The 26,359-nt window shown below is 41.7% G+C and overlaps 1 protein-coding gene across 1 annotated transcript in view; it reads right to left on the bottom strand.

Annotated features, from left to right (window-relative positions):
• The window catches only part of Psmd6 (proteasome 26S subunit, non-ATPase 6), a 15,566-nt gene extending 12,883 nt beyond the window's left edge, over positions 1-2,683 (bottom strand). Inside the window, exons 1-2 of the mRNA XM_028760616.1 lie at positions 2,473-2,683; positions 1,718-1,923 (exon numbers count right to left, since the gene is read on the bottom strand). Of these exons, the coding sequence (XP_028616449.1) occupies positions 1,718-1,923; positions 2,473-2,617 (351 nt within the window). The 5' untranslated portion in view covers positions 2,618-2,683. The remainder of the gene's footprint in view (positions 1-1,717; positions 1,924-2,472) is intronic.
• Between the last annotated feature and the right edge of the window lie 23,676 nt (positions 2,684-26,359).

Raw genomic sequence — 26,359 nt, 5'->3', positions numbered from 1 at the left:
AAAAAAAAAAAAAAGCATCATCCTACTTTACATGAGAAAACTGAAGCTGAAGCTGCAGTAAATAGTGACTATTTAGGCTGGAAATATAGCCCAGGCCATCTGATTAACAGCTCACACTATTTTTAAATACTGGAACCATGTCATCCTATACTAAAGAGTAGACCCAACACTAGGATTATGCAGAACAAATGACCACACAGCGGAAAATAAACATTAACTGTCCCAGCAATTTCAACTCACAGACTAAACAGTATCCTACTGGGCAGTGATGACATACACCTTTAAATCCCAGAGCTTGGGAGGAAGAGGCAGACAGACCTGTGTGTGTTCGAGGCCTGCCTGGTCTACAGAGCTAGTTCCAAGACAGCTAAAGCTACACCCCCCCCCAAAAAAAAAAACACCCAAAACCCTATCTCATAGATAAAAGAAAAAAAAAAAAAACCTCACTAGCATATACACACTAGGAGACATATGAACATGGTTTTTACCACAGCAATTTGTTTAAGAAAAATCAACTATTACAGCTGCTTAAAGCAAAACTAGCTGAAGCAATTTGTGCACCCCTCCCAGCTGAACAGACAACCTACTCAAACAGTGGCTGCAGATGCGGCAGCAGTGAACCAGAACAAAGTTCTCTCAGATGCAATGACAGTTGCACGGAAGGGGAGGATACATGGGACATACAGTGAGCTCATGCACTCAAATACAAGACACACACACAAGTGCATAACTGCACAATCAAAGAGCTATGCGAGTTGATTTTCTCAAGGTATAGACAAAGGACAGCCAAGCAACAATGATAAATATTACTAATATAAATTCTTTTAGATTTACTTTATGTCTTTGAGTACACTGCCTAAATGTATGTCTTTGCATGACGGTGCTTGCCTGGTAGGTGCCAGAAGACGGTATTGGATTCCCGAGAACTGGAATTAAAGTGGGCTGTAAGCTGTCATACGGAGGCTGCCAATCAAACCTGGGTCCTCTTTGAGAGCAACCAACACTCTCAACCTGAGCCATCACTCCAGCCTCCTAATGTAAACCTTTTACAATGTGTACAATAAATGCTTCGCAACAGAGTAATTGAACTACTGAGAATGACCCCAATGTTGTAAACAGAGGGGGTAGAACCTTTGCACCCTTTTGTTCTGGAGAAGTATTTTTATTATTTTCAAGTATGTGTATGCGTGTGTGACTAGGGTATGGGTACATGAATGCAGATGTCCCTGGAGGCTAGAGGCATCAGACACCTGGGAGTTGGTGCTGTGAGCCTCTTGATGTGGGTGGTGGGAACTGAACTCAGATCGACCAAAATCATCTATGATATGCACTCCAAAACCACTGTGCCATCTCTCTCTAGCCTCATGGGCATTTGGTTTTAAGGACACAGAAATGAAGACTAGTCACACCTTGCTACTGTTAGGAGCAGGGAACTGGGTGCTGCAACACTATCATGTATCTGCTGTCTTTGCACTGACTCTTCAGTACAGGTATATATGATTATCCTTCTACTTAAAAAAAAAGACTCATTTATCCAGTGAGATATTACTCATTTGCACTGAGGTACAACACTGGTTTGTACCTCTAGAAAAGAGGGAGAATCTCTCATCTCCAGAGGACAGAGCATCTCCATTGACTCTGTCACCTATCCAGAGAGGACAGAACATGTTCACTGACCCAGTTATCTATCCATCGAGGACAGAGCATCTCCACTGACCTTGTCACCTATCAGACAGAGGTACTCTGCTTTTGCCATCATTGCATCTCGAATTTCACTTTCTCCCAGATTCTTCTCTGCATCTTCCAACTCCTCATCCAAACGTTTCAACTCTTCTTCGTTTGCTTTCTTCATTTTACTGAGGAGATCCATGTCCATTTGCCAGTCGAGGGATTTACACAAGGCTTCATAATATGGAGCCATATCTAAAAGCCATAAATCACGCACTGTGAGGTAACTTGTTAGTGTTGCTTGCTTTTCCCATCCCACCAAAGACCAGCTAGCCGACGCCTACCAACTGTGGGCCTGGATTGCACAGCTAAGGTTTTGAAGCTGGGAGGCCTGCTTGAGAGGCAATCTTAGCAGGGCTGATCGCCACTAAGGCCACAGGGAGGGGAATCATCAGTTTGCTCTCTGGTCGGGTCCTGTTCCAAAGGAGTCCTCATGTCAGGGAAAGGACACTTACTCGACGTGTACTGCTAGGGACAGACCCTAATTGTCCCTCGGCAGGGAGCGAAACACTGACAGACATACTGTCAAGACTAATGATACGGAGCCTTTGCTGGAGTCTAACCGCGACAAGCACCCCGAGGCTTCCCCGAACATCTCGCGGCGGGGAAGAACCCACTAAAGCAAGCCCCTCTAGGCGCCAGGAGGACTCCCTAGTGTTCTCCAAACAGCCTCAACCAGAGACGCCCAGCCAGGCACCCAGACTGCCCGGCCTAGGCCGCTGACTCGGCGCTCGCGGGCCTCACTGTTTTCCCGGACGGCCGCCATCAACTCCTCGCGCACCGCCGCGTCCCCGCGGTGCTCCGGCAGGCTAAGGAGAAAGCGCAGCTGCGCGATGCGCAGGTCGGGGTTCTTGGGCAGACCCTCTTCCTCTAGGTTTTCTAGCGGCATGGCTACGGCACAAGAGCAAGCTGAGGTTCAGAACTAATCGCAGTCCTGGACCACCAGCGGAAGCGGGAGGAGTCGTCGCAGGCGCCCAGAGCCGCCAGCCTGACTTCCGGTCGCGTCTCTGTCTCCGTTTGCTGCAGCGTCCCCTGCTGGACACCGCCGGGAGCACCTGGCGTTGTCAGCTTTTCTTTAGGTCCCTCTGAGGTCAGAGTTGGACCCAACATTCATTTCTTGAGTATCTTTTTTCTTCCTTTTTAGCTGTTTTACTTCTGTTACATTTGCAACGGATAGGATCTGGAAATTCTCTAACAGTTTGAAAATATAATACAGATGAGAAAAACAATAGAAACAGTTTCCCAGGACCATCTTTGTTTTAATACTCTTGAACAAGGATGGAATTCTTTTGGTACAGATTGTAGGAAAGCAAACTGGGACATAAAGAGGTTTGAAAAAGTGATCAGATAAGGTTACATAACAGCTACATGGCAAGGCCTGTGGAAAACCTATTTTATTTACCTTTAAAATCCACATTCTTCCCTGTTCTGTGAAAAGAGTACCCCATGTTTCTTACTATCAATTCAGTTTTTACATTATTTATTTTTGTGTGCACATGTTAGAGGAGTCTTCAGAATAGGTAATGATTATATAAACTTTTCTGTGGTGTCACAATGAGAATTGTTCCACTGAGGTATGATATTTGAACACATGGTCCCCATTAGTGCTGTTTGGATACATTAAGAAACTGTAAGAAGGTGTAATCCCTCCTGTAGGAAGTAGCTCACTGGGGATAGCTTTGAGAGTTTCTGGCCTGGCCCTATTTCCAATTCTTTCTCTGTTTTCTCTGTGTGGTTGAAGATGTGATCTCCTAGGTTCTTGTTGCAGCCTGTTTCCATGCCTCTGCCACTATTAAGGACTCTTGGAAAGTGCAAGCCAAATTAAATTCATAACCTGCTTTTGGTCATGGCATTTTATCACAGCAAGAAAAAGTAACTAATACACCCACTGCATGGACTTGCTCTCCTTTCCTTACATTAGGCCCTGCAATTGTGATGACTTTAAATACTACCCCAAGAGAACCTTACCCACAGAGATTTAAAGCCAGGATTTTCATCTTAGATGTTGAATTCCACATTAAAGCATAGACTTCTCCTAGAAGTTTACCTTTGAACACAAGATGAATTTTTTTCTGTAGCAGATCTCTTATGCTGGCCTAAAACTCTTCTGGGTCCTGAGATATGATATCCCATGAAGGATATGTGGATCCAAGAGTCACACTCTATGTGATGGTTACCATATGTCTGACTTTCGGGAGAGTACAACCCAAAGATGTGCTGGAATTGGTGCTATTTTGTGTTATCAGAATGTTATCATTTTGTATGAAAACTGATCATCAACCCACACAAGAAGGGTTCTATAGTGAGTGTCATAAGACATTCATGAATGGGTTTAGGTCAGGGGTAACTAGAGCTTTAAATCAAGCATAGTATAGAGATATTTTAAGACAGGGTTCATACTATGCATGAAATATGAATAAAATAGTGCCCATAATTCACTTGTAAGCAAAAAAAAACTTTTTAAATTTATTAATCATTCCATTCAATTACACCTCAAATGATATCTCACTTCCTGGTTACCACAACACAACCCCCCCATCCCACATCTGCCCTCTTCTCCCTCCCCTTTGCCTCTATGAGGGTGCTCCTCCACCCCACCGCTTCAGCATCCCCCTACACTGGGGCATCAATCTTCCACAGGACCGAGGACTGCCCCTCCAATTGATGTCACACAAGGCCATTCTCTACTACATGTGCGGCTGGAGCCATGGATCCCTCTCTGTACGCTCCTTTGTTGGTCTAGTCCCTGGGAGATCTGGCCAGCCGATGTTATTTTTCCTATGGGGCTGCAATTCCCCTCTGCTCTTCCAGTCCTTCTGCCAGCTCCCCCACTGGAGTTCCTGAGCTCAGTCTGATGCTTGGTTCCAAGAATCCACATCTGCATTGGCCAGTTGCTGGCCTAACCTACCAAGGAGCAGCCATACCAGGTACCTGTCAGCAAGTGCCTCTTGGCAACAGCAACAGTGTTTGGTGTCTGGAGACAGGATGGAGCCCCATATGAGGCCGTTCCGGGATGGCCCTTCCTTCAGTTTCTGCTCCATTTTTTGTCCCTATTCTTCCTTTGGACGGGAACATTTCTGGGTTAAAAACTTTGAGATGGGTGGGTGGCCCCATCCCTCGACAGTGGGCCGTGCCTATCTACTGGAGGTGGTCTTTACAGGTTCTATCTCCCCTTCTCTGCGCATTTCCACTAAAGTCATCCCCATTTTGTCCTGGGAACCGCTCCTTTCCCTGGAGTCTGGGACCCTCCAGTGGCTATCCCAAGTTCCTCATCCACTACTGCTACATATTTTTATTCGATTTCCTGACACTGTGTACCACTATCCAATCCCCTCCAGTACCTGATATTGCTCACCTTGTTACTTACCTCTCCTCTCTCCCTCCCAGTTCCCCTCCTCTCTCCCTCCCAGTTCCCTCTCCCTTCAGTCTCATGATTATCCTGTTTCCTCCTCAATGCAGGACTGAAGCATCCACACCTTGGTGTTCCTTCCTCCTAAGCACCATATGGTCTCTGGGTTGTCATGGGCATTGTGAGCTTTTGGGCTAACAACCACTTATCAGTGAGTACATACCGTGTACGTTCCTTTGTTTTTGGGTTCCCTCACTCAGGACGATATTTTCTAGATCCATCCATTTGCCTGTGAATTTCATGAAGTCATTGTTTTTAATAGCTGAGTAGTACTCTATTGTGCAAATGTACCACATTTTCTGCATCCATTCTTCTGTTGAGGGATATCTGGGTTGTTTCCAGCTTCTGGCTATTATAAATAAGGCTGCTATGAACATAGTGGAGCATGTGTCCTTGTTATATATTGGAGCATCTTCTGGGTATATGCCCAGTATAGCTGGGTCTTCAAGTAGAACTGTTTCCACTTTTCTCAGGAACTACCATATTGATTTCCAAAGTGGTTTTACCAGCTTTCAGTCACATGAGCAATGGGGGGAAATCTTTCTCTTTCTCTACATCCTGGCCACCATGTGCTGTCACCCGCCTTTTTAATCTTTGCCATTCTTATTGGTGCAAGGTAGAATCTCAGGGTCGTTTTGATTTGCATTTCCATGATGACTAAGGATGCTGAACATTTCTTGGGGTGCTTCTCAGCCATTTGCGATTCCTCAGTTGAGAATTCTCTGTTTAGCTCTGTACCCCAATTTTCAACAGCGTTATTTGGTTCTTCGGAGTCTAACTTCTTGAGTTCTTTGTATATATTGGATATTAGCCCTCTATTGGATGTAGGATTGGTAAAGATCTTTCCCCATTCTGTTGGTTGCCATTTTGTCCTATTGACAGTGTCATTTGCCTTACAGAAGAAGCTTTGCAATTTTGTGAGGTCCCATTTGTCGATTGTTGATCTTAGAGCATAGGCCATTGGTGTTCTGTTCAGGAAATTTTCTCCTGTACCAATATGTTCAAGGCTCTTCCCCACTTTCTCTTCTGTTAGGTTCAGTGTATCTGGTTTTTTGTGGAGGTTCTTGATCCACTTGGACTTGAGCTTTGTATAAGGAGGTAAGAATGGATCAATTTGCATTCTTCTACATGCTGACCGCCAGTTGAACCAGGCCCATTTATTGAAAATGCTGTCTTTTTTCCACTGGATTGTTTTAGCTTCTTTGTCAAAAATCAAGTGATCATAGATGTTTGGGTTAATTTCTGAGTCTTCAATTCTATTCTAGTGATCTACCTGCCTGTCACTGTACCAAAACCATGCATTTTTTGTTTGTTTGTTTGTTTGTTTTGTTTTTAAATTACTATTGCTCTGTAGCACATCTTGAGGTCAGGGATGGTGATTTCTCCATAAGTTCTTTTATTGTTGAAAATAGTTTTCATTATAGTGTTTTGTTGTTGTTGTTGTTATTCCAAATGGATTTGAGAATTGCTCTTTATAATTCTACGAAGAATTGAGTTGGAATTTTGATGGGGATTGCATTGAATCTGTAGATTGCTTTCAGTAAGATGGCTGTTAATACTATGTTAATCTTGCCAATCTATGAGCATGGGAGATCTTTCCATCTTCAGAGGTCTTCTTCGATTTCTTTCTTCAGGGACTTGAAGTTCTTATCATACAGATCTTTCAGTTGCTTGGTTAGAGTAACATCAAGATATTTTATACTATTTATGACTATTAAAAAGGGTATTCTTTCCCTAATTTCTTTCTTGGCCCATTTATCCTTTGAGAAGAGGAAGGTTACTGATTTGTTTAAGTTAATTTTATATCCAGCCACTTTGCTGAAGTTGTCAATTGGTATGTCAGTTCCCCAAGTCAATGTTATAAAAAATAATAATAATGCTACCAAATAAAGATAATTCTAACAAACATTTGCTATATGTTCAGTTACCTTTAGTCACAATTCCCCATTTAAAAAGACTAGAAAGTGAGTTCTGAAGAGGGTAGGCACTGGATGTCATAGGGCTAGCAGGCAGCAGAACTTTTGAGATATTTGCAGTCACATTGGTGCTGGCCCATGTGATCCATGCACCCTGGGCTGTGCATCCTTTAGGGCTGATTATATTGTGTCTCTTAAATGAATAATTGAATATTCTGAGAAACAACCAGCAATGCTGAGCAGATCTCTTTGAGGTTTTTTTTTCTATAATACCTGACATTCCCTGCACAAGACACACTTGAGTCTAAAGGATAAAATCTAACTTAAATATGGAAGAAAAGTGAGGCTTCTTAGATTTCTATAACTACTGAAGGTAGATGGAACCTTTCCTACTCTAAAGGCAAGTGTTGGGAAAGCTCTTTGGGGCACATGTTTCTCCTCCTGGGATACCAGCTTCAAGAACAGCTAATCCATACCTAAACTTGGCAGCAGGTTAATGCCTGAAAAATGCCTCCCTGTACCTCTCCTGCCTCCACCACATTCTTATGAGCTACATAGCATATATGGCTTTAAGAGGAATGTCACATATATGTACACATACATAATTCTGTTAAAATTAATGTTTCTGATTTTATTTGATATTAGAATGGCTACTCTAGCTTGTTTCTTGGGACCATTTGCTTGGAAAATTGTTCACCATCCTTTTACTCTGAGGTAGTGTCTGCCTTTGTCACTGAGGTGTGTTTCCTGTATGCAGCAAAATTCTGGATCCTGTTTATGTATCCAGTCTGATAGTCTATGTCTTTTTATTGGAGAATTGAGTCCATTGATTTTAAGAGATATTAAGGAAAAATGATTGTTGCTTCCTATTATTTTTGTTATTAGAGGTGGAATTATGTTTGTGTAGCTATCTTCTTTTGGGGTTGTTGGAAGATTACTTCCTTGCTTTCTCTAGGTTGTAGTTTCCTTCCTTATGTTGGCATTTTCCATCAATTATCCTTTGAAGTGTTGGGTTTGTGGGAAAATATTGTGCAAATTTGGTTTTGTCATGGAATATCTTGGTTTCTCCATCTATAGTGATTGAGAGTTTTGCTGGGTATAGTAGTCTGGGCTGGCATTTGTGTTCCCTTAGGGTCTGTATGATATCATTCCAGGCTCTTCTGGCTTTTATAGTCTCTGGTGAGAAGCCTGGTGTAATTCTTATAGGTCTGCCTTTATATGTTACTTGATCTTTTCCCCTTACTGATTTTAGTATTTTTTCTTTGTTTAGTGCATTTGATTATGTGACAAGAGGTATTTCTTTTCTGGTCTAGTCTGTTTGGCATTCGTGGGCTTCTTGTATATTTATGGGCATCTTGTTCTTTAGGTTAGGGAAGTTTTCCTCTATAATTTTGTTGAAGACATTTACTGGCCCTTTAAGTTGGGAATCTTCATGCTCATCTATACCTGTTATCCTTAGGTTTGGTCTTCTGATTGTGTCCTGGATTTCCTGGATGTTTTGGGTTAGGAGCTTTTTGCATTTTGCGTTTTCTTTGACAGTTGTGTCAATGTTTTCCATGATATCTTCTGCACATGAGATTCTATGACTCCTGATCTCTTTCCTACGTTTTCTATCTCCAGGGTAGTCTCCCTTTGAGATTTCTTTATTGTTTCTCTTTCCATTTTTAGATCCTGAATGGTTTTGATCAATTCCTTTACCTGTTTGGTTGTGTTTTCTTGCACTTCTTTAAGGGATTTTTATGTTTCCTCTTTAAGGGCTTCTACCTGTTTACATGTGTTCTCCTGTACTTCTTTAAGGGAATTACTTATGTCCTTAGAATCCTCTATCATCATCATGAGAAGTGATTTTAATTCTGAATCCTGCTTTTCCTTCATGATGGGGTTTCCAGAGCTTGCTAAGGTGGGAGAACTGAGTTCTGATGATGCCAAGTAACTTTGGTTTCTGTTGCTTGTGTTCTTGTGCTTGCCTTTCGCCATCTGGTTAACTCTAGTGTTACCTGTGCTAACTGTGTCTGACTGGAGTATGTCTTTCCAGTTATCTTGCTTGTGTCAGAACTCCTCAGAGTCCAGATGTCTCTGTGTTCCTGTGATCCTAAACTCCTGGGTGGAAGAACTCCTGGAACTCAGGCCGACTCTGGGATGCTGAAATCCTGCTGCTCTAAGTGCAGCAGCCCCTCTAGGATGGCTCAGGATAAGGTGTCTCCACAGGAGCAGACCAGCTAAGTGTCTGCCCCAGCCAAAAGGACCAGGGTCGGGGCAAAAGGGAAGTGGTGTTCTCGAGTGGCGGGGTTTGCGTGGCTGATGGTTCCTGAGCATCTCTGGGTCCCAGTTGTAACTCTGGGGTGTGGGGTAGTGGGTGAAGTTTCTTACCCTCTGCTCTGAGTGCAGTGGCTCCTCTAGGATGGCTCAGGATAAGGTGTCGCCACATCTTTAATATGTGGTTTCTGATGCTCAAACTCTGGTTGTTGTACTTTCAAGGCAGCTACCAACTGAGCTGCCTCCTTAGTCTGTAGTTAACAACTTGATTCCAGAGATGCTAGGAGGTGAGATGTATATAACACTTCCACATATTTGTTAAGCAAACTTATTTATAATGTAGCTATTGTGTGCTTGCATTTTGCTCAAGTTTAAAAATGAGTAAATATGCTGGTATGAGGTTTGTTCAGATGTGATCAGTACACGTAAGTAAGTGTATTAATGCTGGAACCACTGTTGCCTAGTTCAGACCTACTGTTTGCCCCTGGTGTCCGCCCACAGCAGCTGCTTGTCCCTGGTGTCTGCCCACAGCTAATGCTTGTCCCCGGTGTCTACCCACAGCATACTCCCAGTTCTTTTGGATTCCTGGTCCAGGACAGCAAGGCTAAGAATCAGCTGACTGTTAATCTCACAGGAGGACAGATCTCTTCTAGAATAAGATTCCAGTTGTCTGGTTTGGTGCTGTAGGCATGGCCTATAGCATCAGTGTCTTCAGTACTTGGCTGATGAACTTGTTATTTGGATTGGCTGTTTAATGTTTGTGGTTCTTTTTGATTCTAAATACTGATTTCCTGTCTTACACACTGCTAGAAAACATTTGGTAGGCTGTCTCTTTACTTTGATGATGGTTTGCTTTGGTGTATAAAAGCTTTTCAATCTCATGAATTCATATTTGTCAGTTTGGGAGTGTATTTCTTGTGTTGTTTGGTTAACTTTATTAAAGTACTTGCCTATATTCTAATTATTTCACTTAGAATTTCCTCTAGTAGTTTCAAACCTTCAGGTTTTATATTCACTACTTTGAACCATTTGAGTTGATTTTTTTACAGGGTAAGATATACATGCGTAGTTTCATTCTGATACACGGATACATCCAGTTTTCCAAGAATAGTTTTTAGAAGAGGCTGCTTTTTTGTTGTTGTTTTTATTTATAATAAATGCTTTTGACACTTTTTCAAAACATAGGCAGTTGTAACTGTGTGGATTTACTTCAGGGCCCTATATTTTAATCATTAGATTCATATATGATTTATTCTGTATCTATTTTTCTTACTATGGGTCTGTAGTATGTAGTTTATTATCATACTTTTGATATCATGTTTCTCATTAGTATTTCTTTGGCTATGTATGGCCCTTAGTGTTTCTGCCTATATTTTAGACATTTTTATATTAGAAATGTCATTGAAATATTGAAGGATTCATTCTGTGCTTTCACTAAAGAAAAGTAAGGATACAGGACCATCTTTTCATGAGAAATACAGTATTCTTTGTTTCTTCATCCCTCAGGAGTCACTCACAAAAGTTTTGTTTGTTTTGTTTTGTTTTCTTGCACTGAAAAAAATCTGTAGTCAGAAAACCCGGGTTTAAGTCTTAGATTCTTTGTTTTTGAAGTCTGTTAGGCTAAGCAGGTGATGGCTTTTCTGAGTACTTAGTTTCTCAGTCTGTAGAATGAAGATCATAAATTCTTACGTCTGCCTTCCTTGGTGAGACTGTGAAGATCAGGCACTTGTGAATGTTTCTGACAATCTGGAAAGTCAGTGTTGTCAGTTACCACTGATACTCAGATAGCAGAGATAAATGTTCTCAAGATGAATCAACCAAGATGAAGAATGCCTTCACAGATGATAAATTAGCTGCTGCATCAATCTATCTAAAATTAAAATAGGGTATAGAACTAAACAAAGGATTCACAACAGAGGAATCTTGAATGGCCGAGAAGCACTTAAAGAAATGTTCAAAGTCCTTAGTGATCAGGGAAATGCAAATAAAAACAACCCTGAGATTCCACCTGACACAAGTCAGAATGGCTAAGATCAAAACCTCAGGTTACACCACATGTTGAGAAGGATGTGGAGAAAGAGGAGCACTCCTTTATTACTGGTGGGATTGCAAGTTGGTACAACCACTCTGGAAATCAATCTGGAGATTCCTCAGAAAATTGTAAATAGATCTATCTGAAAACCTAGCAATACCACTCTTGGGGATATACACAAAAGATGCCCCACCATGCCACAGGGGCACATGTTCCACTATGTTCACAGACAGCCAGAAGCTGAGAATAACCCAGATGTCCCACAACAGAAGAATGAATATAGAAAATGTGGTTCATTTACACAATGGAATATTACTCAACTTTTAAGAACAAGGACACACTGAGTTTTGCAGAAACTGGATGAAACTAGAAAATATCATCCTGAATGAGGTAATTCAGACCCAAAATGGCGTGCATGGTATGTACTCACTAGTAAGTGAATATTAGCCAAAAAAGAACAGAATAGCGAGAATACAATCCACAGAACTCAAAAAGGTTAACAAGCCAAAGAGCCCAAGTCAGGATGCCTCAGTCCCACTTGGGAGGGAGAAGAAAACAATTACAGAATGGGGGATGGAAAGAGGGACCTGGGTGGGAAAGGGGACAGAGTGGGGAAGAGGGGAACATGATCAGGTATTGGGTGGGAGAACAGGACTGAAGCCCTGAGGGCTAGCAGAAATAATGGAAACAAGCAACCTCAGGAGGTAGGAGGTGGGGGGACCCTCCAGAATGTACCAGAGACCTGGGAGGTGGGATACTCTCAGGACTCAAAGGGAGGGATCTTAGATGAAATGCCCTACAGTGGGGAGAGGGAACTTATAGAGCCCACCCCCAGCAGAAAGACAGGGGATCAGGTGAGGGATGGGGTTGCCACCCCATAGTCAAATACTCTTACTCATAATTGTTCCTATCTGAAAGAACTGCAGGTACAAAAATGGAGAAGAGCCTGAGGAAAAGGAAGTCCAGTGACAGGCCCAAATTGGGATCCTGCTCAAGGGGAGGCCTCAAGGCCTGACAATATTACTGAGGCTATAGTGTGCTCACAAATAGGGGCCTACTATGACTGCCCTCCGAAAGACCCAACAAGCAGCTGAAAGAGTCAGATGCAGATATTTACACTCAATCAGTGGACAGAAGCTGCTGACCCCTGTGGTTGAATTAGGGAACAGTTGGAAGAAGCTGAGGAGGAGGGTGACCGACTCTGTAGGAGGACCAGCAGTCTCAACTAACCTGGAACCCCAAGATCTATACTGGGTCACCAACCAGGCAGCATACACCAGCTGATATGAGGCTCCCAACACATTACAGCAGAGGACTGCCGGGTCTGGACTCAGTTAAAGAAGATGCACCTAACCCTCAAGAGACTGGAGGCCCCAGAGAATGAGGTCTGGTGGGGTGGAGGGTGGAGGGTGGGGGGTGGGGAGTTGAGAATATTCTCGTGGAGACGCTGGTGGGGGAGGGGGAGAAGGTATGGGATGTGGAACAGTCAGAGGGTGGACCTGGTGGGGGATAAAATCTGGACTGTAAAAAAGGATTAAGTAAAATTTTTTAAAAAGTAATTGTTTCTTAGAAACAAAAATCAAAAAGGGATATTGGAGCTGAGCAGTGGTGACGCACACCTTTAATCCCAGCACTTGAGAGGCAAAGGCAGGCTGATTTCTGAGTTTGAGGCTAGCCTGATCTACAGAGTGAGTTCCAGGACAGCCAGGGCTATACAGAGAAACTCTGTCTCAAAAAACAAAACAAAACAAAAAACAAAAAAAACAAAATGGGATATTGGATGGAAATTATAGATTATTTTTTATAATGTGGCTATTTTATTATATGATATATAGTACATAATGCATAATATATTACATATTGTTATATATACATTTTATTATTAATTTTTCCAGTTAATGAATAGCCAAGGTCTTTCCATCTCCTCATATCTTCAATTTAATTTTAGAAATAATATTTGCATTAATTTTTTTAGAATTTCATGCAAAGTATTTAGGCTAGATTTATTCTTAACTCCTTCCATAGGCTCCCTCTCTTCCATGTCCACCCCAATCAAAGAGATAGAATCAACAAGTTAAAAAATAAAATAAAAAAAAATCCCAGGCCCTCATGAATACATTGCAGATGTATGTATTGGAGTATTAATGAGATGTATGATATTGAGATATATGGTTTGAGTATTAAAGGGGTACCAGGAAGTGAAATGGAACTGAATCATGTGTTCTAGGCGATAACAGAAAAAGGGAGCAGGTTTTGGGGCAAGATCCTATGCAGCTAAGTTTAGATTCAGGCATGGTGTTACGCACCTTCAATCCCAGAATTTTAGGAGACAAAGCCATCCAGATCTCTGAGTTCAAGTTCAATCTATAGAGCAAGTTCCAGGAAATTCAACCTTAGGCAGAGAAGGAGTAGGAAAACAGAAACAGAAAGCTGTTAAAAGAATAAGGGGAGCCATGTTCTAGCCCCAGAAAGCAGCAGAACACGCTAATTTTGGCCATGTGGCTCTGGCTTTAGAGTGAAAAATAGAAGGGACTGCTGGGACAATTGATGCCGGTTAGATGTGATTAAGAAGAGATCAGCATCACTGAGGTAAAAATCTTCTAGGAAGTGTTTTCTGAGAGCACATAGAAGCTGTGTTTCAGAGATAGCCAAGGTTATACCTCATGTTGCTGCTAGCTGTACTTGGTAATGTGTAGGAATTACCCAGGAGGTACTGGTTTTGAAGGCATGAAGGGGTCATGAAGAAAAGCTGAGGTTTGGCACTGTGAGAGGCCATGGAAGGCCATTGGTGAAGATGCAGCCTCAGTTGCAGTTGATGGCTCAGGGCTGAAGGGGTCATGCAAAGGAGCTGAGGCTTGGCACCATGAAGAGAGTCTATGAGAGGCTATTGGTGATACCTAGTTATAGTTGAAGACCCCAGTGTATTGGAGATGCCAGTACCATGGGATGATCACCAAGAACAGCAACAACAGTGGAGTGGATCAACCTGAGCTTAGAGTGCTTCAGAGGGCATAGCTGGAGAAGTGATGCTAGTCTTTTGGAGGAACCCAGAAGATCATGTGTGGATCCCAGATACTGAAACAAGAAGCTGTAACATTAAAGATGTCTTGGAGACCCCAAGATTATCGAGATGCCAGAGCCATAGGATATCTCCTGGGGAATGCTGTAACAGGGATTGGAACCAGCCCAAGAAAAGAAGTTTGTTGCAGTCAACAAAGAGTGGAGATCTGAAGACTACTTTGACATCAGACATAGAAATGCAGAATTTGGAGTGTGCCCAGATGGTTTTCTGTCTTGTCTTAGGGCATTATAGTTAAGTGATTGGATGAATCTCAGAAGAGACTTTGAATTTTGGACTTTTGACATTGTTGAGACTACTATAGACTATGAGGACTTTGGAAGTTGGACTAAATGTACTTTTTTTTATTATGCTATGGCTAGGCATTCCCCTCCTCCTTAACTCAAGTGTTTGAACAAGACTATGGAGTCCAGGGAGTGGAATGTGATTGTTTGTGCATGCTTGGCCCAGGGAGTGGCAGTATATGGAGGTGTGGTCTTTTTGGAATAGGTGTGTCACTGTGGGCTTTATTACTCTAGTCCTAGTGCCTAGAATCAAATATTCTCCTAGCAGCCTTCAGATGAAGATGTAGAACTCTCAGTTCCTTCTGCACCATGCCTGTCTGGATGCTGCCATGTTCCCACCTTGATGACAATGAACTGAACCTCTGAACCAGTAAGCCAACCCCAATTAAATGTTGTTCTTTATAAGACTTGCCTTGGTCATGGCATCTATTAACAGCAGCAAAACCCTGACTAAGACACCCTTCCACGCTACAGGACACCCCAGATGCTGAGGACAGAAAATTCATGACATATGTGATATTTTCCCAAGAATGATCTTTACAACTGGAAATAGCAGAATGCTCCATTTTCAGAAAAAACATCAGGTCTCACAGGTCTTCTAGATTCAATCTTGCTGACTTACTTGTCCACCTGGGATGACTGTTAGCAGTTCTTCCAGGTCCTTTTCATCATAGAGGAGAGAGAGAGAATTATGGGAGCCACTAGAAATTGGTTCTGGGATCCAATGGGCTGCCCACTCAAGTCCAGGCTGATATTGATCAGCCTTTTCTTTGACTAGAGCTGACTGGAATCTTAACACTACTGAAGATTCTGCCAGATTCTGATGGGGGGACCTCTGAGAGGCCACTAGACAGCCCACAAATTTATCTAAAGTGAGTCAGGAGATGCAGGAAAAGAATGAGAGCCCCAGGGAACATCTAGAAAGACTTTTTGAAGCCTATAGGAACCGCATCCTTTTTGACCCAGAAGCCAGAGAGCACCAGTCATCTGTGAACATGGCTTTTGTTAACCAAGCTTCCCCTGACATCCATCAGATGCTTCAGCACCTGGATGGCTTTGAGAGTAAGCAACTGATTGTGTTAGCAGCCATAGCTGAGAAGATTTTCAACTACTGGGACACCCTCAAGGATTAACATACCAGAGGATAGGTGAAGGTGCTACTTGATGCCATGAGCCACAGCTGTCCTGATAAGAGAGAGCTGAAAAAAATCTATCTTGTGGAAACAACAAAGGTAAGCCAGCCCCCACTGAAGGAAAAACCTGTCCTCTATTAGAGAGGGACCAATGTATCTATTGTAAGGGAAAGGCCATTGGAAGAATAAAAATCAAAGGGAGAGCCAAAGGTTATGGAATTAGAAGAGCTAGATCACTGAGGGTATCAGGGCTCAAACCCCCCTCTCTATGAGCTCTGGGTAACCATAAAGGTGGAGTGGAAAACCATAGACTTTCTGGTGGACACAGGGGTAAAACATTGTTTTGAGACAACTGCTGGGGCCATTGTCAAATCGAAAAACATGGGTGCAAGGTGCAACCGGCACTAAGCCCTATCCATGGACTACCCAAGAAAAGTGGACTTGGGAGTGGGACTGGTAACTCACTCATTTCTGGTCATCCCTGGGTGACCATATCCTCTGCTATAAAGAGACCTTCTCACCAAAATGGGAGCCCAAATCTATTTTACCCCAAAGGGAATGGAAGTGTGGGATAAGAATGTCCCCATCCATGTTCTCACCTTGGCCCTAGAGAGGAATACAAACTGTTACCTCAATCCACCACATCTCCAGGCCTATCACTCCAGAGAATCCTAGCAGAGTCCTCAAAATCTTGGCAGAAAAAATCTAATGAGACTCATCCAACATCTGACCCCAATTCTAGTTCAATTAAAAGCTGAGGCTACCCTATCCCAAATCAGGCAATATCTAATACCCAGAGAAGCCAGAACAGGAATCACTCCTCACGTTAATCAGCTCTGAGAGGCAGGGATTCTGATTCCTTGCCATAGACATGGAACACTCCCATCTTTCTGATTAAGAAGCCCCATCCTAATGACTATCGACCTGTGCAGGATTTAAGGAAGATAAATAAACAGGTGGAAGACATCTATCCCATAGTTCCAAGCCTATACATCCTGCTGAGCAGCCTCTCTCCCATGCACACAATGTACACTGTGATTGACCTGAAGGATGACTTCTTCAGCCCGACCTGGCACCCCAAAACCAGCCTCTATTTGCCTTTGAATGGCAAGTCTTGAAGAGAGGCCTCAATGAACAACTGACTTGGACATGCCTGCCTCAAGGATTCAAGAACTCACCCACTTTCTTTGATGAGGCATTGCATGAGGACATGAGTGAGTACTGGTGAACCCACCCCAAAATAACAGTGCTCCAGTATGTAGATGACATCCTGATTTCAGCCCCTGACTTGGCGACATGTCAGGGAGTCACATGAGACCTGCTACAGGAGTTGAGTCAACTAGTCAACCTAGTGTCTGTGAAGAAGGCCCAGCTTTGTCAACTTGAGATCACCTATCTGGGGTACATACTTATTGGGGACCAATGCATGCTTGTGCAGACACCCAGAAGCAAACCGTCCTTAGCAGTTCCATCAACACGAAGGCAAGTATGGGAATTTCTGGGATGTGCTGGGTTTTGTAGACTTTGGGTGCCAGAGTTCACTGAGACAGCTAAACCATTATGTGAAGTCACCAGGGGCCATGAAGACAAAATATAATGAACCTTTGAGCTGAACATGGCTTTTAAGACTCTAGAAAGAGCCTTATTGGAGGCACCAGCCTGGTCCTCCTGGACACTCACAAACCTTTCCACCTGTATGTGGATCAGAAAAAGGAGATAGCAAAGTGGGTGCTCACCCAAACTTTGAGACCATGAAAAAGACCTGTGGCTTAATTATCTAAGAAGCTGGACCCAGTGGCCCAAGGATGGCCAGCCTGTATCTGGATCATAGCTACCACTGCCCTACTAGTCAAGGATGATGATAAAATAATCATGAGGCAGAAATTTTTTTTATCACCACTCACCATGTTATTGAGAGGACCCTCAAGATTCCACCCAGCCAGTGGTTGTCCAACTCTAGACTGGTGTACTTTCAGGCCCTACTTTTGAATCCCCTTTGGATAAGATATAACCCATCATCTGCCCTAAACCCAGCCACCCTGCTACCAGACCATCCTCATATGTGCAGCACGATTGCTCTATAGTTCTGGGGCACATCCAGAACATTATGCTGGATTTGACTGGCCAGACATAGAATGTATCTACTTCACAGATGAGAGCAGCTTCATTTAGAATGGAATTAGGTATACAGGGGTGGTGAAAATGTACTTGGACTCTATTATATGAGCAACTGCTTTGCTGCCAGGAACTTCAGCCCAGAAAGCTCTAACCCAGGCTTTAAAACTGCAAAAAGAGCCATAGATAACATTTACACTGACAGCAGCATATGGGATTATTAACTGATGAAGGAAAACCATCAAAACTGAGGAAGGAATACTTGCTTTATTGGATATATTATGGCTTCCTCTCAAAGTGGCCATAATTCATTGCCCCAGGCATCAGAAATGGACATCAAAAATAGCCCAAGGGAACAGGCTAGCTGATAAAGCCAAAAGGGAGGCCACCCAAGCTTCTACTACCCACTCTTGCCTGGCACCCATGGGGTGAGAGCACAGCCAACCTTCCTGCATTGTGTCTCCTTGAGCAGCCCTAGCCCCATGGTAGAGCAGACTCGGGACCTGCACTTTTAAACAACACCTCCCCATGGCTTCTACTACTTTGAACCAGATGATGAAGTCTGGATTGAGAGACATAACCATAAGACTCTGGAACCTTGATGGAAAGGACCATACACCATGATCTTGATCATGCCAATGGCTGTGAAGGTGGATAGGATCAAGTAGTGGATACACCACACCAACATTAAGCCTGCTAGGAAAGAGACAATCCAACAACTGAAGTCTCAGTAGAGGAGACTTCCAGGTGAACCACCACAAGAATGACAGAAGGTTACCCCACACCCTGTTGATCTGCTGAAACTGTGACTCCAGTGCTCCTAATACTGATGGCTTTCTGCTTACACTTTGCTGCACCAGCCAGTAGCCCCCTACTATATGGGTACCCCCCCCCCGGGGTGGGGGGTAATGCAACAACTTTGTCATCAAATTCACAGTGGCTGGAAAGAAGGCTGATTGGACTGCCAGTTCTTAATTCCCCTCTCCTTGGACTTAACACAGAACTCTTGGTTACTAGACAGGGACTCTGTGTTGGAAATAAGGTACCCCCAGTCTATTCCCACATCTGCAATCACACTGTAACCCATACTGTTGCAGGATATATGCTGCCCCCAGAGAATGATTTGTGTGCTTGTATCTTGGGGCATACTCCATGCATTTTTGGCTTGGTTGTAAATATGACTGAGGATTTTTATGTTCTAGTACAGCTTGTACACAGAGTGACTAATTACTGTGGGGAGGATTTCTTCAACCAGCTAGCACCTCCAAACAATTGAGCTAAAAGGGTGGCCATTTCAAGCTATGTTACTAGGTTCTCTTCTTGGCATATAGATGGCTGGAGATGCTAGTGTAGGGGCCTCAGCTCTACAAGGCCCTATGGATGGCAATAGATGCAAATATATAGGAGATGGAAAAGTCTATAATGGCTCTGAAGAATTCCCTATTCTCCCTGGTAGAAGTAATCTTACAGAACAGAAGAGGCCTAGACTTGCTGTTCTTCCAGCAGGGAGGACTCTGTGCCACCTCAAGTGAGGAATGTTGTTTCTGTATTGACCACTCAGGGGTGGTCAAAGAATCCATGGCCTTAGAAAGAGACAACAAGACAGAGCCTACTGATGTTAGCTTTGACTTGTGGTCCCTGCATAATCAATGCTTTAGTTAGGCTTCTTCCTTCCTTCCTTCCTTCCTTCCTTCCTTCCTTCCTTCCTTCCTTCCTTCCTTTCCTTCTTTCTTTCTTCCCTTCTTCCTTTCTTCCTTTCTTTCTCTCTTTCTTTCAGTGGGGAGGAAAGAGTTTGTTTCATCTTATATCTTATAGTACATTATGAATGGTAGTCAGGACAAGAAATCAAACATGAATATGAAGACAGTCACTGAATAAGAGGTCATGAAGGAATAGAATTACTATCTTGTATAGACTGATTTCTTTTTTTTTCTTTTTTTTTTTATTGGATGATTTATTTACATTTCCTATGTTGTCCCCTTACCCCATCCCCCACCACCCCCTCGGAACCCCCAATCCCCTCGCCCCTCCTCCTTCTTCTCTGTGGATGTAACCTCTATCTACACCCCCCCACTCCCACCTCCCCACCCTCAAAATTCCCACCCCCTGGGGCATCCAGCCTTCATGAGTAGACTGCTTTCTTATTCCAGCTGTTAGGGATGGCACTTGCAACAGTAAATCATCAGTCAAGAAAATACTCAATGACTTTTGCCTACTAGACAATTTGATGGAGATATTTTCTCCACTGAAGTTTCCTTTTTCAATCTGACTCCTGTTAGACTATATTTGATAAAAAACAAAGAAAGAACAAAAGAAAGAATGAACGAAAGAAAGAAAGAAAGAAAGAAAGAAAGAAAGAAAGAAGGGAGGGAGGGAGGGAGGAAGGGAGGGAGGGAGGGAGGGAGGGAGGGAGGGAGGGAGGGAGGAAGAAAAGACTTTTCTCAAAGAACCAGTACCTGGTTTTGTTGATTCTTTGTATAGTTTTTCTTGTTTCTATTTGGTTGATTTCAGCCCTGAGTTTGATTATTTCCTGCCTTCTAATCCTCTTGGATATTACTTCTTTTTGCTCTAGAGCTTTCAGGTGTGCTGTTAAGCCACTAGTGTATTCTCTTTCCAGTTTCTTTTTGGAGGCACTCTGAACTATGAGTTTTCCTCTTTGCACTGTTTTCATTATGTCCCATAAGTTTGGATATGTTGTGCTTTCATTTTCATTAAATTCTAAAAAGTCTTTAATTTCTTTCTTAATTTCTTCCTTGACCAAGTTATCATTGAATAGGGCGTTGTTCAGCTTCCATGTGTATGTGAGCTTTCTGTTGTTTTTGTTTTTATTGAAGACTAACTAGCCTTAGTCCATGTGATCTGATAGGATGCATGAGATTATTTCAATCTTCTTGTATCTGTTGAGGCCTGTTTTGTGACTGATTATATGGTTAGTTTTTGAGAAGGCACCATGAAGTGCTGAGAAGAAGGTATATTCTTTTGTTTTAGGATGAAATGTTCTATAGATATTTGTTAAAATCATTTGGTCCATCACTTCTGTTAGTTTTACTGTGTCTCTGTTTAGTTTGTGTTTCCATGATCTGTCCATTGATGAGAGTGGAGTGTTGAAGTCTCCCACTATTATTGTGTGTGGTGCAATGTGTGCTTTGAGCTTTAGTAAATTTTCTTTTATGAATGTGGGTGTTCTTGCATTTGGAGCACAGATGTTCAGAATTGAGAGTTTTTCTTGGTAGATTTTTCCTTTGATGAGTAGGAAGTGTCCTTCCTTATCTTTTTTGACAACTTTTAGTTGAAAGTCTGTTTTATTCTATATTAGAATGGCTACTCCAGCTTGTTTCTTGGGACTATTTGCTTGGAAAATTGTTTTCCAGCCCCTTTTTAGTTGTGGTAATTATTTAAAATCAGCCTCTGGCTCAAGCCAACTATCTAAGCTGTGGCAGCTCTGTCTAGCTCACCCACCATGTTCTGTGGCCAGAGGCCACGTGCATGCAGCAGCTAGAACCAGCCTGCCAGAAGCACCAGCCCTGCCACCCACAAGACAAGATAGAGATTGTCTCTCTATCTTGGTAATGAGAGACACCATCATGCTGAACTTCTGAAGAATAAAACACTGTTTGTGTTTACATACTATTTGAGTCTGGGGTATCATTCTTCAGTGAATCACCATACACCACACCTGGGATTCAAACAAATATTTATTCTTATATTATTTTTGTGCTATTCACAGAACCCAAAACTCCAAAATTGTAACTACAATGGGTCAACATGCAGAGAACAAAACTGACTTTTGGAAGCCCAACCCCATTTTATACATCTATAACATGAACCACACATGGAAAACTCAGTAAACATCATCCAAGAAGAATGTAAATTGTTTAATAAATTGTTTTATAGATATTTATAAGATCAGGCCATTGATTTGAGATCAAATTTCTATATATTACAGGAAAGCTGCACCTATGAAATATCAACAATATAGTCAACACCATAATACATGGAGGATAATACAAAGTATTCCCACTAAAATCAGTAACAAGACAAAGATGTCCTTTCTGTCCATTATCAATCAATTTACATAAAGCCTTAGATAGAACATGAAGAGAAAAAGAAATAAAATGGATACAAATTGGAAAAGAGGAGTGAAGGTACTCCATTTTGCAGATGATATGATCCTATACATAAAATGTCCTAGAGACTCCACCAAAATACCTTAGAGATAATAAAGTCCTTCAGCAAAGCATCAGGATACAGAAGGTCTTAATTATTCTTTTATTGCTATAACAGAACACTCTGACCAAGGCAACCTATAAAAGAAGGTATTTGAGTTTAGGATTGCAAAGGTTTGAATCCATGTTGACAAAGAGACAAGAACAGCTGAGAATTTACTTCTTCGTCTGCAGACAGGAGGTAGAGAGTATACTGTCTACAAGAGGAGGCTTTTGAAACCTCAAAGCCCATCCCTGTGACATAACTCTTCCAACATAGTGACACCTAGTAATTCTTCTTAAACAGCTTCTGCAGTGGGGATCAATTGTTCAAACATAAGGTTCTTTGGAGACTATTTTTATACAAAGCACCACACAAAGTTAACATAAAAACTAGTAGCCTTCCTATACTTCAGTTAAACATACTGAAAAAGAAATCAATGAAACTACCCTATGTACAACACACACACACACACACACACACACCTGAAAATAAATTTAACCAAGGAAATAAGAGATTTCTATGAAAACTTCTACAATAAAATTGTGAAGACATTCAAGAAAGAAATTGAGGAAGACACTGGATGATGAAAAGACCTCCCATGCTCCTGGATTAGAATAATCAACATTGTGAAAATGGCCCTTGCTCCAAAAGTCAATCTACAGATTCAATACAATGCCAATGAGATCCAACAGATATTCTTGGCAGACACAGAGACAAATCTTCAAGTTAATATGGAAACACAAAAAACCAGCGATAGCCAAAACAATCCTGGGAGCCATAGTATTAAAAACAGCACAATAGTGTCATAAAAGTAGATGTAATGGAATAAAATGTATGTCTCAGATATAAGTCCATAAAGCCAAAGATATTTGATTTTTAACAAAGAAGCAAAATGTATGCACAGAAGAAAATATAGCACCTTCAACAAATGTTGAGGGAAATATTGTACTACAACAGTGTAATGAAAATTTGGGAATATTGAATTCTTAAAAAACACAGAAATTTTAAAAGCATACGTTTTCATTTTAATCCCAGGGGTGTGGATATGGAGCTGCTATAGATTATCCACAACGGTTGTGATTTTCCTCATGCTCTAGCAAGAGGATGATTTTGCCAGCAGCAGATAATTTCTGTGATTGTGTGATGATTGGAATTCTGGGGACTTTTCAGATAGTATATAAATGCTAAGGTTCTGAGAGAGTTGGTGGGTTTGTTGTTGATTGGTTGCTGTTGGTTGAGGTTTGTTAAGTAGTCATGTACAAAGAAACATCAAGAAGAAACTAAATACCCTGAAAGTGCATATCAAACTTGCCTTAAGGAACTTGACATCCCTAATCAGCAGGAAGTAGTCTAATAATAATGTCACCTCTTGTCACTTCTTAACTAATGTCTTAGTTAAGGTTTTCATTGCTGTGAAGAGGCAATATGACCAAGGAAACTCTTATAAGAGCAATATTGACTCAGCACACAAGATTTGCTCTAGTTTCTTGCCTATATGATAAGTAGGTGCTGTGTTATGATCAATCAGCCTTTCAACTCCTACTCCTAACAGACTTTATATACTCTCCCCTGGAAAGATAGTGTACTGCTGTCTCATGGAAACTGTCTCTGAAAGTCCTGTCATATGAACCCTGCTTGCCAATTCTGCTCCTTTATCCCTTGTGGGCCAGTGGGCAATGACCTTTGAGGAGAAGGGAGACCCACAGATATCTGTCTAATTGGACTTAGGGTTTGCACAACAGGAAGAAAACCATGTCTGATACTGGAAACTATGGCTAGTGAGAACAATGTGTTGTACATTTAGCAGCCTGAAGATCAATAGTGATCTGTAAAACATCATGAAACAAGACAGAAAAGATTTTTTATCATACTGCCCTGAGTAGAGTCATCAGAAAGATCTCTCCAGGCAATGGTGGTGCACGGCTTTAATCCCAGCACTTGGAAGGCAGAGGCAGGTGGATTTCTGAGTTTGAGGCCAGCCTGGTCTACAGAGTGACTTCCAGGACACCCAGGTCAGCCAGTGCTACACAGAAAAACCCTGCATTGAAAAACCAAAAAAAAAAAAAGAAAAGAAAAAGAAAAGGAAAAAAAAGAAAGAAGGAAGGAAGGAAAAGAGAGAGAGAGAAAGAGAGGGAGAGAGAGAGAGAGAGAGAGAGAGAGAGAGAGAGAGAGAGAAAGTTCTCTCTTTGAGTCATGAGAGGCATTCTTCTATGAGAGTTGGTCAATGTCAGAAGAACTAGGGAACCAGGACCTCTTGACAGCAAAGGGTCATATTCCATTGGTCCTGAGAGGGCAAGGATTTGGCATCTTGAGGAAACTTTCAAATAGGTAAAGTATTTCCCCCATAATGGAAAAGGAGGTCCATACTCCAAATTAATTTATGATCATAGAAAAATCATAGCTGAAAACTAAGCATTAAAAAGATTCTATTAGAATACTATAATATAATTTTATTTTTACATAGATTCTTCAACATCCTGTCTACATTTTCTTCATATGGTTTGCTTGAGCACTACCAGTGATGTGTTTAGCTGAAAACAATGCTAAATGTTCTCTGGAGTTGTGTTCACATGTATGTTGGAAGGAATATACACGAGAGAGAGCAGGTTACATGTAAACACGCTATTAACAATGTCAAGGTCTTGGTACTTGTCTTTGGATGATTTGAATAAGAAATACAGATTTCTTTCTTATGTACATATGCCATAAAATTAATTGGAATTATATCTTTCTGTGGGTAATGTGAATCAGCATAGTTGATCAGAGATAAAGAAAAAACCATATCTACAAGGAAATTCCAGTCTGCCTTAGAAACTAAGTCCTGAGTGTCCATTAGGCATTTGATCTTTTTGATTTGCTCTCTGTTGCTTCTCTCACTGGGTTGGTGTTCTATAGTTCTGCATTCTTCTATCATTGCCAGGTTTTGATCCTTCCAGTCTACCGATATTAGGGGCCAGAGTAGGGAAGATAAGGAGTAAAAGGCTGCAAATATGTATCAGAGGTACTGTGAATTTAATGTCCTTACACTGTCTCCATTCTTTAGTGATTCTTCTATAACCACGAATTACACTTTTCACTAGCTCATTTTTACTAGAACACAAAATGCTGAAATTTTCACAGTCCTAGACACTGAAGTTTGAAAAGTCTTATTTCTTCTGGTGTAGCTAAAAGGTTCACAGTGCAGTGCCTGCCATGTCAGATCACAGGAAGCACATCTTAAGCAATGGAGCTTAAGTTCTCCTATGGTGGTAGAGAGGAAAAAAATAGGCCAAACTAAAATCCTGTGTTGTTTCCCAGAGCTACAATTACTTAACCTACATAATCCTTTGAGAGGACTTTTAGGGGTTAGGCCTTAGACTGCAGTATGAAACACCTTTACACAAAGACAGAAAACTAGTCATCTCGATTTCCCTGTAACAACCTTGTTTCAAAAGGTTGATTACCTTGGTAAGAGGAAAACTATAGAATTCACAGAAATACACTGCAGGGTATTTTATGTTTTATATGTACTATTTTTCATTTGAAGGTTAAATAATTTTGATCCATAAAATAAATGGACAATAGACAACAGTAAAAAAGAAAATGTATCCATACTTTGTTACAAGACTAAGACGTAGGACTGAGAAACCCAATGAGAGACAAAGTGTTAACTTTGTGTAGGTTTCAGCAAAGGGATGCCTTAAGTCTCCAGAGCAAAGATGGTGAGCTATGGAGGTGTGTGGAGAATATGTACAGTAAGAGTTGTCATCACTATTCAGTTAGTCGTCCAGGTAACCTCCCTTCGGAAATGTGTATATGGGCCACAGCAGACCCTTGCTACATAGGAGTAGAGGTGGTAATAGCAGGTAAGAGGCACCTGTCTTTGCCTTCCTAATTCAGATTTATGCAAATTTCTTCTCATGAACAGACAGATATTTAGAGCCATTCCTGTCCTCAGAGATCTTCAGCATCTGAAAAACTTGAAATCTGACAAGAAACATTTGGAGTGGAATATTTTACTCTCTCCAAATAGACCACCTGTTTCCCCTCTGTACAAAAACAGTGCACTATCAACCAGTACCAAAGCTAACTTGGAACATAGATTACAAAATATAATACTAATATATCTTCAATGTGGGGAGCTAAAACTTACTCTATTTTTTCTAATTACATTTTCTTTTCAATAAATACTGGCTACAGTGTCCTCAGTTATATATTC

Source organism: Grammomys surdaster, unplaced genomic scaffold (assembly GCF_004785775.1).
Source record: "Grammomys surdaster isolate TR1022 unplaced genomic scaffold, NIH_TR_1.0 126546, whole genome shotgun sequence".
Lineage (NCBI taxonomy): Eukaryota > Metazoa > Chordata > Mammalia > Rodentia > Muridae > Grammomys > Grammomys surdaster.
The sequence above is the reverse complement of the archived record's forward strand: the minus strand, read 5'-3'. Positions and strand labels throughout refer to the sequence as shown.